Source organism: Scophthalmus maximus, chromosome 8, assembly GCF_022379125.1.
Source record: "Scophthalmus maximus strain ysfricsl-2021 chromosome 8, ASM2237912v1, whole genome shotgun sequence".
NCBI lineage: Eukaryota > Metazoa > Chordata > Actinopteri > Pleuronectiformes > Scophthalmidae > Scophthalmus > Scophthalmus maximus.
The window spans coordinates 21,196,421-21,210,741 of NC_061522.1; the positions used below are offsets into that span (position 1 = coordinate 21,196,421).

The 14,321-nt window shown below is 41.9% G+C and overlaps 2 protein-coding genes across 5 annotated transcripts; one reads left to right on the forward strand and one right to left on the reverse strand.

Annotated features, from left to right (window-relative positions):
- LOC118312068 (E3 ubiquitin/ISG15 ligase TRIM25-like) lies at nucleotides 1-12,455 on the forward strand. 3 transcript variants are annotated; one of them, XM_035636357.2, is made up of 11 exons: nucleotides 1-131; nucleotides 546-1,161; nucleotides 1,991-2,086; nucleotides 2,231-2,464; nucleotides 3,337-3,505; nucleotides 3,693-3,752; nucleotides 3,890-4,069; nucleotides 4,477-4,581; nucleotides 5,443-5,547; nucleotides 9,584-9,643; nucleotides 9,742-12,455. In XM_035636357.2, the coding sequence occupies exons 2-11, from the start codon at nucleotides 565-567 to the stop codon at nucleotides 10,269-10,271; spliced, it is 2,136 nt and encodes a 711-aa protein (XP_035492250.2). In that variant the 5' UTR covers nucleotides 1-131; nucleotides 546-564; the 3' UTR covers nucleotides 10,272-12,455. The 3 variants fall into 3 exon arrangements, with proteins under 3 accessions (XP_035492250.2, XP_047189605.1, XP_047189604.1); XM_047333648.1 differs by having other exon boundaries at nucleotides 125-146; XM_047333649.1 differs by lacking the exon at nucleotides 4,477-4,581.
- On the reverse strand, nucleotides 5,870-14,308 carry LOC118312074 (dual specificity tyrosine-phosphorylation-regulated kinase 3). Of its 2 annotated transcripts, XM_035636365.2 has the most exons (10): nucleotides 13,862-14,308; nucleotides 13,636-13,741; nucleotides 8,767-8,979; nucleotides 8,554-8,668; nucleotides 8,266-8,447; nucleotides 7,341-7,425; nucleotides 7,035-7,207; nucleotides 6,869-6,929; nucleotides 6,640-6,745; nucleotides 5,870-6,462 (listed from the first exon to the last, which is right to left on the reverse strand). In XM_035636365.2, exons 2-10 carry the CDS (start codon nucleotides 13,651-13,653, stop codon nucleotides 6,351-6,353), a joined length of 1,065 nt encoding a protein of 354 aa, XP_035492258.2. In that variant the 5' UTR covers nucleotides 13,654-13,741; nucleotides 13,862-14,308; the 3' UTR covers nucleotides 5,870-6,350. The 2 variants fall into 2 exon arrangements, with proteins under 2 accessions (XP_035492258.2, XP_035492256.2); XM_035636363.2 differs by having other exon boundaries at nucleotides 13,636-14,308.
- Nucleotides 14,309-14,321: the final 13 nt, after the last annotated feature.

A 14,321-nucleotide genomic window follows, 5' to 3' on the forward strand; every position in this document is an offset into this window, starting at 1 on the left:
AGACCTGTCCACAAAGGTGGAGCCTAAAACAGACACGGCTTCAGGCTTTGTCAGGAGTCACGACATAACCTGTCAAATGAAACTACTGACTCCCTGACTACTGTGGTGAAGTGATCTGCACGAGCACAAAGGTAAGCAGAGTGGAGGTAAAATTAATTCTTATTGTAATATATTTTATAGTCTTCTGTAGCCTATTTATAGTATGTGCCATGCTGTCTCAAATTATGCCTGATCTAAGTTCTTTTAAAACTTTTACTCATATGATTGTCTCTGAACATCAATGCGCACCTACAACTATATGCTTCTTTCAACGTGTAAACGAGTTTTAGAAATTTTCAGGATGTAAATGGTTTAAAAGATGTTGGTTGTAAGGTCATTTCTCCATAATGTGGATGGTGAAACTGTTCCTGATAGTCAACAATAAAATGAACGTGATATGTTTGTGTCCTGTTGATAAGTAACAGCTGCTTAGCCTGTGACTGTACTAAAGGGCGTTGCTGTTTATCATGAAAACACACCTTACAAGTTTCGTTTCTCCCTCTCAGCCTCGCCTGAGCTCTCAACATGGCCACATCGGAGGACACTCCCTTCTCTCTGAGGAGTCTGGAGGATGAGCTGACCTGCAGCATCTGTCTGAGCCCCTTCGACTGTCCGGTGACCATCCCCTGCGGACACAACTTCTGCCGGAGTTGCCTGCTCGCCACCTGGAAGGAAGCCTACAGCTGTCCCCAGTGTCGGACCCACTTCAGCACCAAACCGGAGCTGAAGAAAAACACGGTCCTCAGCACCGTGGTGGAGACCTTCAACCTGAGGTCGAACAAGAGCGACGTCTGTCTGTTAGGAGAGGATCAGGAAGCCGAGTTAAAGGATGTCATACGGTGTGATACCTGCATGGAGGCAGAGGCGTCCCAGACCTGCCTCACCTGCATGGCCTCGTTCTGTGAGGAGCACCTGCGTCCTCACCGGGAAAACCCAAATTTTGCAGTCCACCAGCTGAGTGAGCCTGTCAGGGACCTGTCGCAGCGCATCTGCACGGACCACCACAAGCTGATGGAGCTCTTCTGCAAACAGCATGTCCGCCCAATCTGCAGCCTCTGCCTCCAACTAGACCACAAAGGCTGTCCCTTCACTTCTCCTGAGGAGCAGAGGACGCTGAAAGAGGTCTGTGTCTGTCTCCTTGTTACTGTGATTTTAGCTTAGCATCCAGAACTGGAACAGGGGGAAACAGTTTGCCTGGCTCTGTTCAGTCACCGGACAGAGCGTTTGATTATTGAGCTTTAGAGGTGCTGATAGTTGGACTTTGTTGGTCCCAAAATGTTGCCACCAGCGTGTTATAAGAGGATATCAATGCTCCACGTACAAATGTGGTACTTTTACTTTGAAATTAATCTCTACATGCATGATGAAGTGTGAATGCTTAATTTTTAGTATAGACATATTCAGTGCAGTGCCTAAGTACAACCTGCCAGTCATTGTTTGAAATGATTGAACAAGATATGTATTTTTTACAGGATATCAATGCTTAGAAATGTAGTCATTTCAGGGTTCAAATTTACAAACTAATTTCTCATGGAGTCAGTTGTCCTTAAATCAAATGTGTCACTCATTGTCAACTATAATGTATTTAATGTTTTTCTAGCAACTCAAAATAAAACAATTATGAATAATTTGTTTGAGGGACACCAGTAACATGTTTTATTTTAATGTGAATATAAAGGTCAGAATATGATACATTCCAAAATTAGGCGTGGCTGGTTTGACCACAGGTGCACAAAAAATGGTATTTACCATGTATCTATAAGAGGTCAAATATATCGTTCAAAAACATGATCTGCACTGATTATAACACAGATGACTTTTGCACTAGACTGATATAAATACATTTTAGCAACATGTGAAAAATATAACAGCAAGATGTAGACAGTTGATGCGGCCATTGAGAGAGTATGATGCAGAAATGATACAGATGTTTTATTTTCTGTCTCTGTAGTGCGAACTCAGGGACAAGATGAGTTTGCTGGAGGGGAAGATCGAGAAGAGTGAGACTGTTATGTTTCAAATGAACGACGCCCAGAGCAAACTGAAGGTCATTCTTACAAGTTTCACAAGAATAGTTTCCAAGAAGAAACAAATGAATTAACTGTTCACAAAGGAAAAAGGTGATAACATCAGTTTCTCTGATTTATCTGTTTACTTGTCCCTTTGTTTGTCTCTGGTTCCTCGCCCAAAGGCCGCAGCAGCCAAAAGAAAGGCAACTTTGGCCGCTGTGTATGAGCAGGTGCGTGATATTTTGGCCCAAGAGGAAAGCAAGGCCCAAAATGAGGTGGACCACGAGCTGGAGATCGGTCAGACAAAACTTCGGGACCTCGAAATGAAGTTAACTGACAATTCTGCAAAGATGAGAAAAGCCAAAGAGGATATCAACTGTCTGCTGAGTAGCTCCCAAACCCTGGCTTTTCTGAAGGTGAAATTATCACTGTCACAGAAATATGAAGTAGGGGAGAGGGAGACAGGGGAAGATTGGGGTTTAATCTAAAGAAAAATGAGACAAAGAAAAGATTGTTGTGAGAGAGAGAGATCACAAATAATGTACTGTTGTGTTTACTTCTTTTCTTAAAAGGACCCCTCTTAAATTTTTTTTACAAATTGGCGTCATATGTCAAAAAATTTGAATATCATGAAAATGTTCAATATTTCTCGTCAGTTCTGTAAGAAAATTACAATTTTATATACCGTAGACTGTTACACGTCAACTAAAATGTTTCAAGCATTTAATTTCGATAATAATGGCCTACACCTACAGAAATACAGTTTTCATAATATTCTAACATGCACCTGAAAGTCCTGTACGACATGACGATTTGCTGGTCGACATGGTTTTGTCAGATCAGGTTGTCATTGGTCGGAAACTGTCAGTGTTACAGTACATTCATAAGGAGTAATGTGTGACATCACTCGTCTTCCAGGATTAGACGAATATTATAAGAGGTCCACTAATGCATTTATTTGAATGTAAACATATCAGAACTTGCATATTTAAGTATGTTTGGTCTAATAAGTGGTCTAACATGATTGAATATGATGGAATTACTCGCTAGATAGTATAGTATAGATAGTCTTGAGCTGTTTCAAATTGTAACAGGAATTTCCCCTATTTTCCCCACATTTTTTTTACTCATCAGTAGTAAAACAATCAGTAATTGTAGCTCTAATTTTGACATGCCCTCCCCCAGTGGTAGTGTCACAAAGAAGGAGAGCAATGAATGCCGTTGCACTCAACACCAATTACGTCTTGCACAACTTGAAAACTCTGTCCTTTTCCGTTGTTCCCTACAGACTTCTTTTAACTTGCCTAAGGTTACAAAGTTTGAGCCTAACATGCCCCAAATCAACCTTGACTCCAAGAAGGTGACAGCAACACTGGCCTTTGCTGGTGCACTGAAAGTGCATCTGACAGAAATCCTTGAACAGCCCGTTGAGACCAGACTGCCAATAACTAAACCAGGTGAATGTGCATGTGAGATCATGATGAAGCCAATCATGCCCTAGCCTTGCTGCATGTGCTGAGTTTGTTTGACGTGTGGCAAATACTGGAAATCAAATCAAATGTTGACTGTATGATGTAAAAAAGGGTTGTGTGTGTGCGTGTGTGGATGAGTGGCCAACTGTAAATGATTTCTTACCATTTACAGGTGAAAAATCCGCTCCCGTCTCAACACCTGCAAGCACTGGAAATACTAGATCTAAATCAAGTATGGTTATATCTATTCACTGTAGCAAAACATTTAGTAGATATAAATATTTTATATAGAAAAAAGAAAATAAAAATGAGATTGCCTCTGGGTAAAAATGACCTCTCAGTTAAGCTTTTATGTTTCAATACTAACAGGGCCTCCCAGGTCCCGCCGTCCAGCTTCCCCCCCCATTCAGCCCTATTTCCAGCCATTTCCTGTATCGCATTTTCACCATATGGGCCCACATTCCGCCTGGCATATGTCCAACCAGTGCGCACACGGCATGTCACCAGGCTATAACAGGGGTCGTTCAGCTTTCCCCGGAAAAGAGACAAGTAAGTACCTTAAAAAACCTGCAATTGTACACACAGAAACAAATTGTTATATTTGTTATGACCACATGACTATCATAAAGATGGTGTAGCAGACAGCCCCACAAGCAGCAAACCAGTGACAATATTGTAGCATAATTCATTTCATATCTGGTTGAGAAATCCCCTCTTGCCCCTTGTGGGTGGTCTTGTGATTCCTCCTTCAAGCTCGGGTCCTCTACCAGAGGCCTGGGAGCCTGAGGGTTCCGCACACTATCTTAATTGTTCCGAAGACTGCTAAGACACTTTTTAGGCAGACATTAAATCTAATTTTACGTTGTTTTCCATCTTCATTCTTCATTCACTAATTCAAAAACTCCAGATTTGGCATTAACAGCTTTTCAGACTGACAATCTTTTCTTCCTCTTCAGAAAAAGCCACAACACCCAAATCCACTAAAGACATGATGGGAAAAATGAATCTTGGCCGTTCCATGGAAAACCTGCTGGCAGCAGTTCAACTTAGTCAGAAACCAGGTAGAAACAATCTACACTGAAGAAATAACGGGATACACATCAATAGTTACACCAGATGTCATTCTTATTGATTCTTTTTTCTAAAAAGGATTTTGTTTTGTAGTTCCTTCCTTTCTTGGTTACGTTCTACCAAGCCTGTACTGTAGCAATCTTTACTTATTTTTCTTGTCCTGATACTTACGACTAGATTCAGTTTGAAGAAAGTGAGGGGGGAAATATCCTGCATCCTCTCCAAAATTGATTATGGTTCTTCCTTGGGTCATACCCCTACCTCAGTAAAATAGAAATTGGTGGAGTAGTGCTTGCGGAATCCTGCTAACTTACAAAAAAAAAGTTATATTTTTCTAGTTCAGGTCTCACATGACGACAATGTAAAAAAAAATTGTGGTGTTGCAGAATTTAAATATTGAAAGTCCACATATGTGTACATTACACAAAAAGGAAAGATATATGGAAGCTTATTAAGGCACAGCCCTGAAAGTAAATATTAGAGGTCTTGGGATATCTTCTTCATATTTGATTTGAGGTAAACTCTGTGCTTCTACACATCTCTCAGACTTCATTGATATAGCAACATCTTAGCCAGATATGGAATGAATGAACTAATACAGTAGTATTTTCACTGGTTTCCTGTTTGTGAGACTTAATTGAGAAAAAATGTGACACATTTACATCTTTTTAGAAGCATCTAAATCAAGTGTGATGACGGATGTTGTTTTAACAGACAATCAAATAGGATGAATTCACACCCATACATTCTTTGGACTGCTTTTCTTGTTGCTTATTCTGTCATGAATGATTGATGCTATAAATAAAAACATTAACAGCTCTTCAGACTGACAAACGTTTCTTCTTCTTCAGAACAAGCCACAACACCCAAATCCACAGAAGACATGATGGGGAAAAGGAAACTTGGCAGTTCGATGGAAAACCTGCTGGCAGCAGTTCAACTCAGTCAGAAACCAGGTAGAAACAATTTACACTGAAGAAATAACGGGATACACATCAATAGTTACACCAGATGTCATTCTTATTGATAATTTTTTCTCAATAAGATTTAGTATTGCAGTTCCTTCCTTTCTTGGTTACGTTCTACCAGGCCTGTACTGTAGCAATCTTTACTTCTTTTTTCTTGTCCTGATACTTTCGACTAGTTTTCAGTCTGCGAAGGAGCGCTGAAGGGTTTCTGCTGTCCTGATGTCAATGGGGAGCTTGTTCCACCATTGAGGAACCAGGACAGAAAACAGACAGGATTTAGTGGAGCGGTGGCTGCCCCCCCCCCCCCTCCCCCCCCCCTTGCAGTGACTGTACTTATGTACATTAACTGTACTACACTGATAACTACTTCGAAATGTAACCACCTGTCTAACTTCTAAACAGTTGGTCTGTCATCTCATCAGAGGAAACTGAACTGGAGGTGGTTTATTGGCAACATCCTAACAACCCATTTGAGAACTCGGGATGTTGTCCGTGCAGTCTGCATTACTCAGCATCCAGATGAACCGCACCAAATACGTTACTCCGCACTGGGTTGTTGACGCCAGTCAAACCACAGTTTTCAGTGTGGACACTTTCCAGGTTCCAATAAAAGACATGGTGGATCTCAATTAATAATATACACTTACCAGTAGAAAGGATAGATGCTTGATTGTGCTCTCTATATTGTGTATTGTACATAATGTAGGAGCCACATATGTATGTGAGTGGATGTTTTCCTCAGTTTATCTGTGCAGGAAGTTAAATGTGATATTTAACTGTAGTATTAACGGTCACCGTTTTTTGGCTTGCTGGAATGGCGGCAGGCGCAGGACAGGTTTTTGGTTGCTGGAGGGCACTGGCACATGTATCTCCTCTGGTGTCATGCGCTTTTTTGGATCATATCTAAAAGATATAAGATACATGAACACAATGATTGTACGAGAAAATTAAACTGTCATACAAACGAGTGAATTCAGACAAATCTACATATTTACACAAAAAGAGTGCTACATTTACACGTTATACTGTAAGGCCAATCTAAAGTGTCGTGCCCATGAGTGTTTCTGACAGAGTACTTACTGAAGGCAGCGCTCAATGAAATCGACAAAGTAGGCATTCTTAGAGTTCAGCACTTTCGCCAGAGTGGTCCTGGGTTGTGGTATTTGGTTGCTCTTCAATGTGACGCCTTTAGAAAAGCATAACCCAGAAACATTAGCAGGTAAGTTTCACAATGTCCTGCCAGGTTGAGAAAGTCGGTGTGTGTAAAAGCTTCTAGAAAAATGTCAAAGTTTTAAATGCTTTTTCTCACCAAACAAATCGTCTCTTCTAGATGGCTCCGCCAGCAGCTCTTTAGGAGGGGCGCCCAGCACCTACAGGAGTTCACATTCAAACATTTGTAAAAGTTGCATCTTGGTGTAAAGATAAATGACAAACATTTTAATGGAATGAAAACAGCATTATTTATTGAATATTACATCCATTATAGCTTTGAACTGTTTTCCAACGTCAGGGCCACGAAAGAGATTGTGACCAAAGTGGAGTTCAGCTAACATGCAGCCCAGGCTCCACATGTCAATGGCCGGGCCACACTTTTTGCCGAGGAGCAACTCTGGTGACATGTAGCACAGAGTGTGGCCGAGGAGATGATCTGCGGAGGAAGACGTAGAAAATACATTAAACATGTTATGTTTTTACAAGGTCTTTCCTATGCTAAAATATTTCCAAATAACAACTCGCACAAGGAACGCGTCTAATTTTGTAATGATGTCATTCACACTCACCTCTGTCATCCACAGAGTAGCTCACTCCAAAGTCAGTAACTACTGTTCGCATTTCACCATCCTTTTTGTAGAGTAGTACGTTATTCTGACAAATAATATGCACAAACTTTTAATGGATATTACTTTACTTATAATCATGGACAGATGAGACATTGGGCTGCTGGGCACAGACATATAAAAGTGGGCCTCATTCCACTAGTCCTTTTGTGTCCTTTTGTAGTTGATCTGTATGACTTTGTATTTTTTTGTGAGTATCTCTTTTGTCCTTTTTTGTCTCTCATTTTCTCTGGTCATTTTAATCCATCTCCTTGAGGTCCATTAATCCATGCATGCCATTAGTACATTGTGCCAAGCAGTGTTAGGCTATACAGTATGACAGATGTGACAGATGTGCAAGATTTATTAAAGCCACTATGTGTCAAATGTTGGCAATTGGACATTGGACATTTTATAGTTTTAGTGCCCCCTAGTGGGGGCATAACTTAAACCGCACTAATTTGTCACAAACCCAAGCCTTCAGAATAATTTGAAAGGAGCTATGAACACATATATATTCTTTATACAATGGCTTGAGGTGCAAAAAAAACAATAGTGAATGAAACAATACTTCCTACGGATTTAAAGTCAGCGTGGACGATCCCCATGTTTTTGAGCAGTTGTAGACACTTCAGCGGGTCTATGGTGTATTGTCTCAGCTCTGCTGTCTTGAACCCATGGCATTTGGCATTTTTTAAGACTTCATGTAGGTTCTCTTTAAAAAAATGAATGTGAAAGGCAAACTAGTGATGCAGAGGTGTCCGCGGAAGAAGAAGTTCTCCTTCACGTGGACGATGTTGGCTGAATTTAAGCTGCACTAAAAGGGATCTTTATCTAAACAGTGGATCAAATAGTTTTTTCTCAGCGCGATAAAAACTTGACGTCTTACTGCTTGGTAGAGTCCGTCCTTTGAGTCATAGTCAGAGTCGAAGGACTTGACATCCTGGTCTTCGGGGACATTTGAGCTATGGATCTTGTTTTCCTTCTTTCCCAGGTACCACAACTCTTTGTATTCCTGGATTTCTTTCTGCTCATACTCTGTCACACATGACTTGAAATATCTCAGAGCATCTGGACATGGGGTAGAGAAATGGTTTTTTTCCCCTGATGTTCTCATAAGGAAATCAGTGAAAGACTCTAAACGCAGGATTTAAAAAACAATCCAAAGAGCTCATACCTTCGGGGGACATGCCTGATCTGTTGACAGAGGATGCAAAGTTGCCTCTCTGCTTCTCATTGGGATGAGAGGTTTCCTGAGGGCAGGTTTTGCTTACCTGGAGACCCTCATGTTGCTGGTGACCGAATCAAGTAAACACATTGAGAACTTTCCTTCTAAATGCCATGCCGATACAGATAAATTAATGTGTAATCAAAACATATTGGGACAGACCTTTGTAGCATGTTGATGAGACGTTTTCTGCGAGGGCTCGCAGATTGGTGGCAATGAAGCGTGCAAGTAGGTGCTGGGCCCCGGAGGGCTCCTCTGCTGGCCCCCGGAGACAGGCGGCAGGAGAGTTTGCTGCTTACCTCTGACATCCAGAGGTTTCCGAGCACCATGGTCAATTGGTGGCAGGATCGTCTTCTGAGTGCTCTTGACACTATTCTAAATCAGAGGGAATTTTTGTAACTGTTTAACTGACAAACCTCAGACTATCCTGTGCACTGCAAGCTGTGTGTGTGTGTGTGTGTGTGTGTGTGTGTGTGTGTGTGTACACAAAATACATGCACAGTACACACTTGCAGAGCATGCAGGGTCGGTATTAAGCTGAGGTCTGTCTGCAGCTGAGAACTGTATGCTTTTTGCGTGAAAGCGAAATCTACTGTACTGACACACAGTGTGAGTGTGTGTGAGAGAGAGAGAGAGAGAGAGAGAGGAATGAAAAGTAGGCACAAAACACCAAGTTAGAGATCATTTTTGTTGCGTGATCTCTAACTTGGTCTTGACGGGACGATGTGGCGTACACAATCTACACTGAACAGATATCTAGATGCACAATAATAGTAACATCTGTAGATGGCTTTTTATTGATTTGTTGTTGGTTTTTTATATATATATAGTTTATTTATTTATTTAAGTTTGTGGATGTAAAGTCTAATTCTACTGGTTGGCAGGGGCATACATCTGCGAGATGGTAATTCTAATTTTGTTTTTAAAGCCTCATCGGTCAGCCTGCTGACAAATGACTTTTTGTCTTCCTCTGCTGTAGAAACTTCAAACATTCCCTCAAACATAACATCTGCTGAAAAAAGAAGTGACCTCCTGAAATGTAAGTTTATGATTTTGTCGTATGTTTAATCCTCTCATATGTCAGGAGCGACCATGTTTGTTATGTGAATGGTCTTTTCTTTCTTTTGTTTCTTCTAGATGGCACAGCGCTCACTTTGGATCCAAAGACCGCCCACAGACGCATCATTCTGAGTGAGGAGTTTACTAAGGCGTCTGTGACAGATGAGCAGGAAAACTACCCCAACTGCCCTCAACGATTTGCTGTCTGCTCCCAGGTGCTCACCTCTCAGAGTTTCTCTAGAGGGCGCCACTACTGGGAAGTCCGACTCAGCTGCAACAACTTCATTGGCATAGGCTTGGCTTACCGCAGTATTGACCGCAAAGGTCCCAACAGTAGACTGGGCCGCAATGCCCAGTCCTGGTGTGTTGAGTGGTTTAACGTCAAGCTGTCAGCTTGGCATAACAGCAGCGAGACCGTGCTGGCCAATGTCAATCCAAAGCGCGTTGGTGTGCTGTTGGATCTTGAGGGCGGTGTGGTTACATTCTATAACGTGTCAGACAGGGCGTATCCCTTCCACTGCTTTGCGTTACCCTTTACTGAAGCAGTGTTTCCAGCTTTCTGGATGTTCTCAAGTGGTTCATCCATTTCTTTGTGCAAGCTGGAGTAATGAGGAGCATATGCACATACAATTGCATATGCAACACACACACACACACACACACACCACTCTGCTTCTTTTTTTGTCATTTCCATGCATAAAACATTGGAAAACTGCCTGCTCTCGGCATAATTGAGGTTAGAGGATGATGAGCCCCACTCTGTGCTTACTGCACACAGTGATGTAGCCTTCTGTTAAATCTGCTTCAAACAAAGAAATGCGGGAATATATGGTTGTGGTTATTCTGAGAATATTAGTGCACAGACAGCTTTGAGCGTCACATCTGGAATTGGTGTCGACAGTTACCAGCTTGCCGTAGCTAAAGTCATTAGCTGTAAGCATTACCTATGCTATACTAACTGATTTACAGCAGCTGGATTTGTGGTTCTGGGACCTCTACGATGTCAGGCTTGGTCAGGTTTAAAGATTCAGAATGTTAAAAATGATTCATCTCTATGGACTGAAGTGTAGAAAAAATTAATCCAACCTTGTCAGTAAAAATGCTTATATATCTGTGGATCTCTCACTTTTGCTTCCTCTGAAAGAACATGTATGTATGCCATCTAGACAACAGCATGTTCTGTGTTCAACTATCCCTTTCTGAGCATTCAGTTATGCTATTCGATTTACACAAGCCATGTAGCCTACAGAAAATATATTTAATCATATCTTTTTCTTTTTTTCATTAAATGAATATATCATTTCTATCGCCCACCTCTATTTCCTCACTTCCTCAAATGTTTGGCTGGTTCGGCTGATGAGAACAGAGGTCACGTAGACTCTGGTTTTAAGATGACGATCGCTCTCTTTTTGTGTTTTGTTTAAAAGGCCATTTGCCTCCGAGTTTGAGGTAAGGAATACTAAGAGAGAGTGGAGGGGATGATGGAGCAATGGTCCATGGCTGGATTTAAACCTTGGACGTCATGGTTGCATGGTACACCCCATGGAAATAAAATGCTATACTGTTTTATATCTATGGTAGGCACAGTACACCAAGAGGCCATCACATTGCTCTGTTGGCTTTTACCTCGGTGGCAGGAAAGTAGCTGGATGCAGTTTCACAGGGGAGAATTATTTGTTGTTTGTTACAAAGTTTACCCCGGCCTGTAAGATGTGTGTGTTGAAGCACACTGGTGATAATTCACACAAGCATGCTCATCTTGCAGATGCTAAAAGATGTGAAATGACAAACTGTACGGGTGTCGAGCAGTATAGATCTGTCTTCACAACATGTACTGCAGCAAATGTTCAGTGAAGATTTAACGTGGTTCTCTGTTTTGACAAAGGTAGGCTGAGGACCAACGTCCCTGTATTTAAGAGACACAGAAGACACTGTTGTCCACAGTGACTGACTCATAAGCTTGTGAAGGTTCAAACAGGATGATCGCCCTGGTGAATGAATCCGTTAACTGTCGGTTAATTGAAAAGAGCTCTGTGAAACATCTCTGCCAGTGCACTTTAGGTCTGGGCCTTAGTTTATTAGGTGACCTGCCGGCATTAAAGGGCACGATGAATCACTGCACGCAAAGTCTGAACCTGTACAGTGAAATGTGCGGTTTTCACCATTTACTGTCGCTCATCTTCCCAATGGAAAATATAGGTTTGGTACAGACAGCTTTGTGAACTTATTGAGGGCTGTACCATACCACAATGTGTTTCCCAACTCCTCATATTGTGTTGAAGCTTACTACCTATCTTAAATAACATGGGTGTCTGTGATTAGCGGAATAAAGCAGTTATGTTTGTTTGTAACTTTTGAATTCATTACTTTTGGCTTCTGTTTGTGTCTGGTAGAAATGTATTTTAGATCAACGTCAGACTCCAGCGGCTAAAATAAAGATTTTGTTGATCTGTTGCGATTGTCCCATGCTGGACTTGAAACATTTGGACGTAATGAATAACTACATCTGAGTTCAAGTGTCTCAGCACACTGGACTCTAACTGTGTGCCGTCTTAAGTTAAGACTGAATCAGCCTTTGTGTAACCCTCCTACGTTTGATTCCCCTGTGAAACAGGTAAATGTAAATTGCAGGTTCATATATTGTCATTGCTGTAGTGATTTAATTTGGTTTACTCCACAGGAGTTTAAGTATATGTGGTTACAGTATGTTTATACGTCTTTACATATTAAAAAGATTAACAAATGACTTGCATGTATTAAAAAAAAAATTAAAAACAATTCTCCCTCTGAAATTGTCTTCTTTTCTCTTTTCACGCATAATGGTCACTACAGTGGACAGTTATTCAAAAGTAGTTTTCTTGTATATGCTTGAGTGTTGATGGTATGTGTTTCATTCAGTCTATGGTGTCATCCCACTCAAGATGGCTGATGGGTGGCCAGAAATGCTGAGCATCCCAGGGAAATCTTGCAAGCAAAAAAAAAAAAAATCTAGTAACACCAAATAACTGTCACAGGGCGCAGAAAACAGGACTCAAATGCAGATGTGGGGAAAGCCACATATTTATTTAATAAGAAAACGAAAAGTTAAAAATCCAAAAAGAAACCGACCAGGGAAAAAATAGCAGGAACAGACCGGGGAAACCGACAACAGGAACAGACCGGGGAAACAACAGACGACCCAACAAAGACAAAGGGAAGAACAGAGACTAAATAGACACACGGAGGGCGGGGCAAATGAGCACAGGTGCAGACAATCACCGGGGGAGGAGACACAGGAAAAACAAGACACCAGAAACAAGACACGGGAAAGGAAGTGAAGCAACAAAAGGAAAAGGACTTCAAAATAAAACAGGAAACAACAAGTCAATCAACTCAAACTCACAGTCCATAATGAAAACAAAAAAACTTAAAGAGTCAACAAAAGTCATGGGGGCAGAATCATGACAACTAACATCTGAGGAGTAATATTGTTAGCATTTTACATTTCCAAATATTGATTTTTAAGTTGGAAGGAAATGTATGATTAATCTGTCCACTACATGGACATCATGCATCACTGGCTATATTCCAACTGCAATTCAAACTATTACTGTGACTTAAAATACATCATCAGCAGTACCTGTTGACAGTCAATCAATCAATTTATATTATTGGAATGGAACTTGCCTTTTTTGTCACAGAAGATCATATTTTGTGCAGATTGGCTTCATTATGTATTTAGAGTTAGTTCATGCAGGACACGGTAGTCATACGCCCCAGCTGTAATCGGCTGACAAGCCGCTGATTGAACAATTGCCATAAGTCACACACCAATCACAGCCATCCTCACTCAAGCCGGGTCATTTAAATATGACTCCCTCCGCACTGAACTCTGCACACAAATGCTGTCACACAACGCTGCCACACAACGCTGCCAAAGCTTGGAATTGTGGTAACGAAAGCGCTGTATTCATCATACTTCATAATACTCACCATATCCGCGTTCGTCATGTTTCATCTCGAGCTGGATGACAGATCCATGTCGAAGAAGACTGCAACCTCGACACCCAAGACGACGAGGGAGAGACGGAGGAAAGACCTGAAAAAAAGTTGTCATATTCGCCGCAACGCTCGCTTGGCAGGTAAAAGTCCTCCGTCGATAAAAAAAAAACAACAACTGGCCAGTGACTGATCTCAAAGTTCACTACAGTCGAAATACCTCCGCTCCCTCCGGGGCTCAGTCACGAGGAACTTTCCAGGTTTTCGTGGAAAATCCGGACCAGGATCCAGCTGCAGTTCTTCCCATCGCGTCATCATCCAAGAAGGTTCTTCAAAGAAGAATCACTGTCACCCGCCAACTCCGCTTCTTAAAGACCAGGACTCCCGACATACGCCGACCATCGGGACGAAGACCCGGTCCTCGCTGCTCCCATCAACATGCAGTCCTCCCTCAGCGTGATGGAAGTCCGCCTCCAGGTTTTGGAAACCCGCTCCGGCAGAAGCCACTGACATCAACGCCAGGGCGTCTACAGCGACAGCGGCCCATACCATAGCAGCGGCCGCGCATTCGGAGCGCTTCCGGGTGACGTCACGACGCACAGGACGCTGGGAACTGCAGTTCCCGCGGCTTCAACGGGAGTGCCACTCTTCCCACCTGCCGCCGCCGTTTTTCCTCAGCT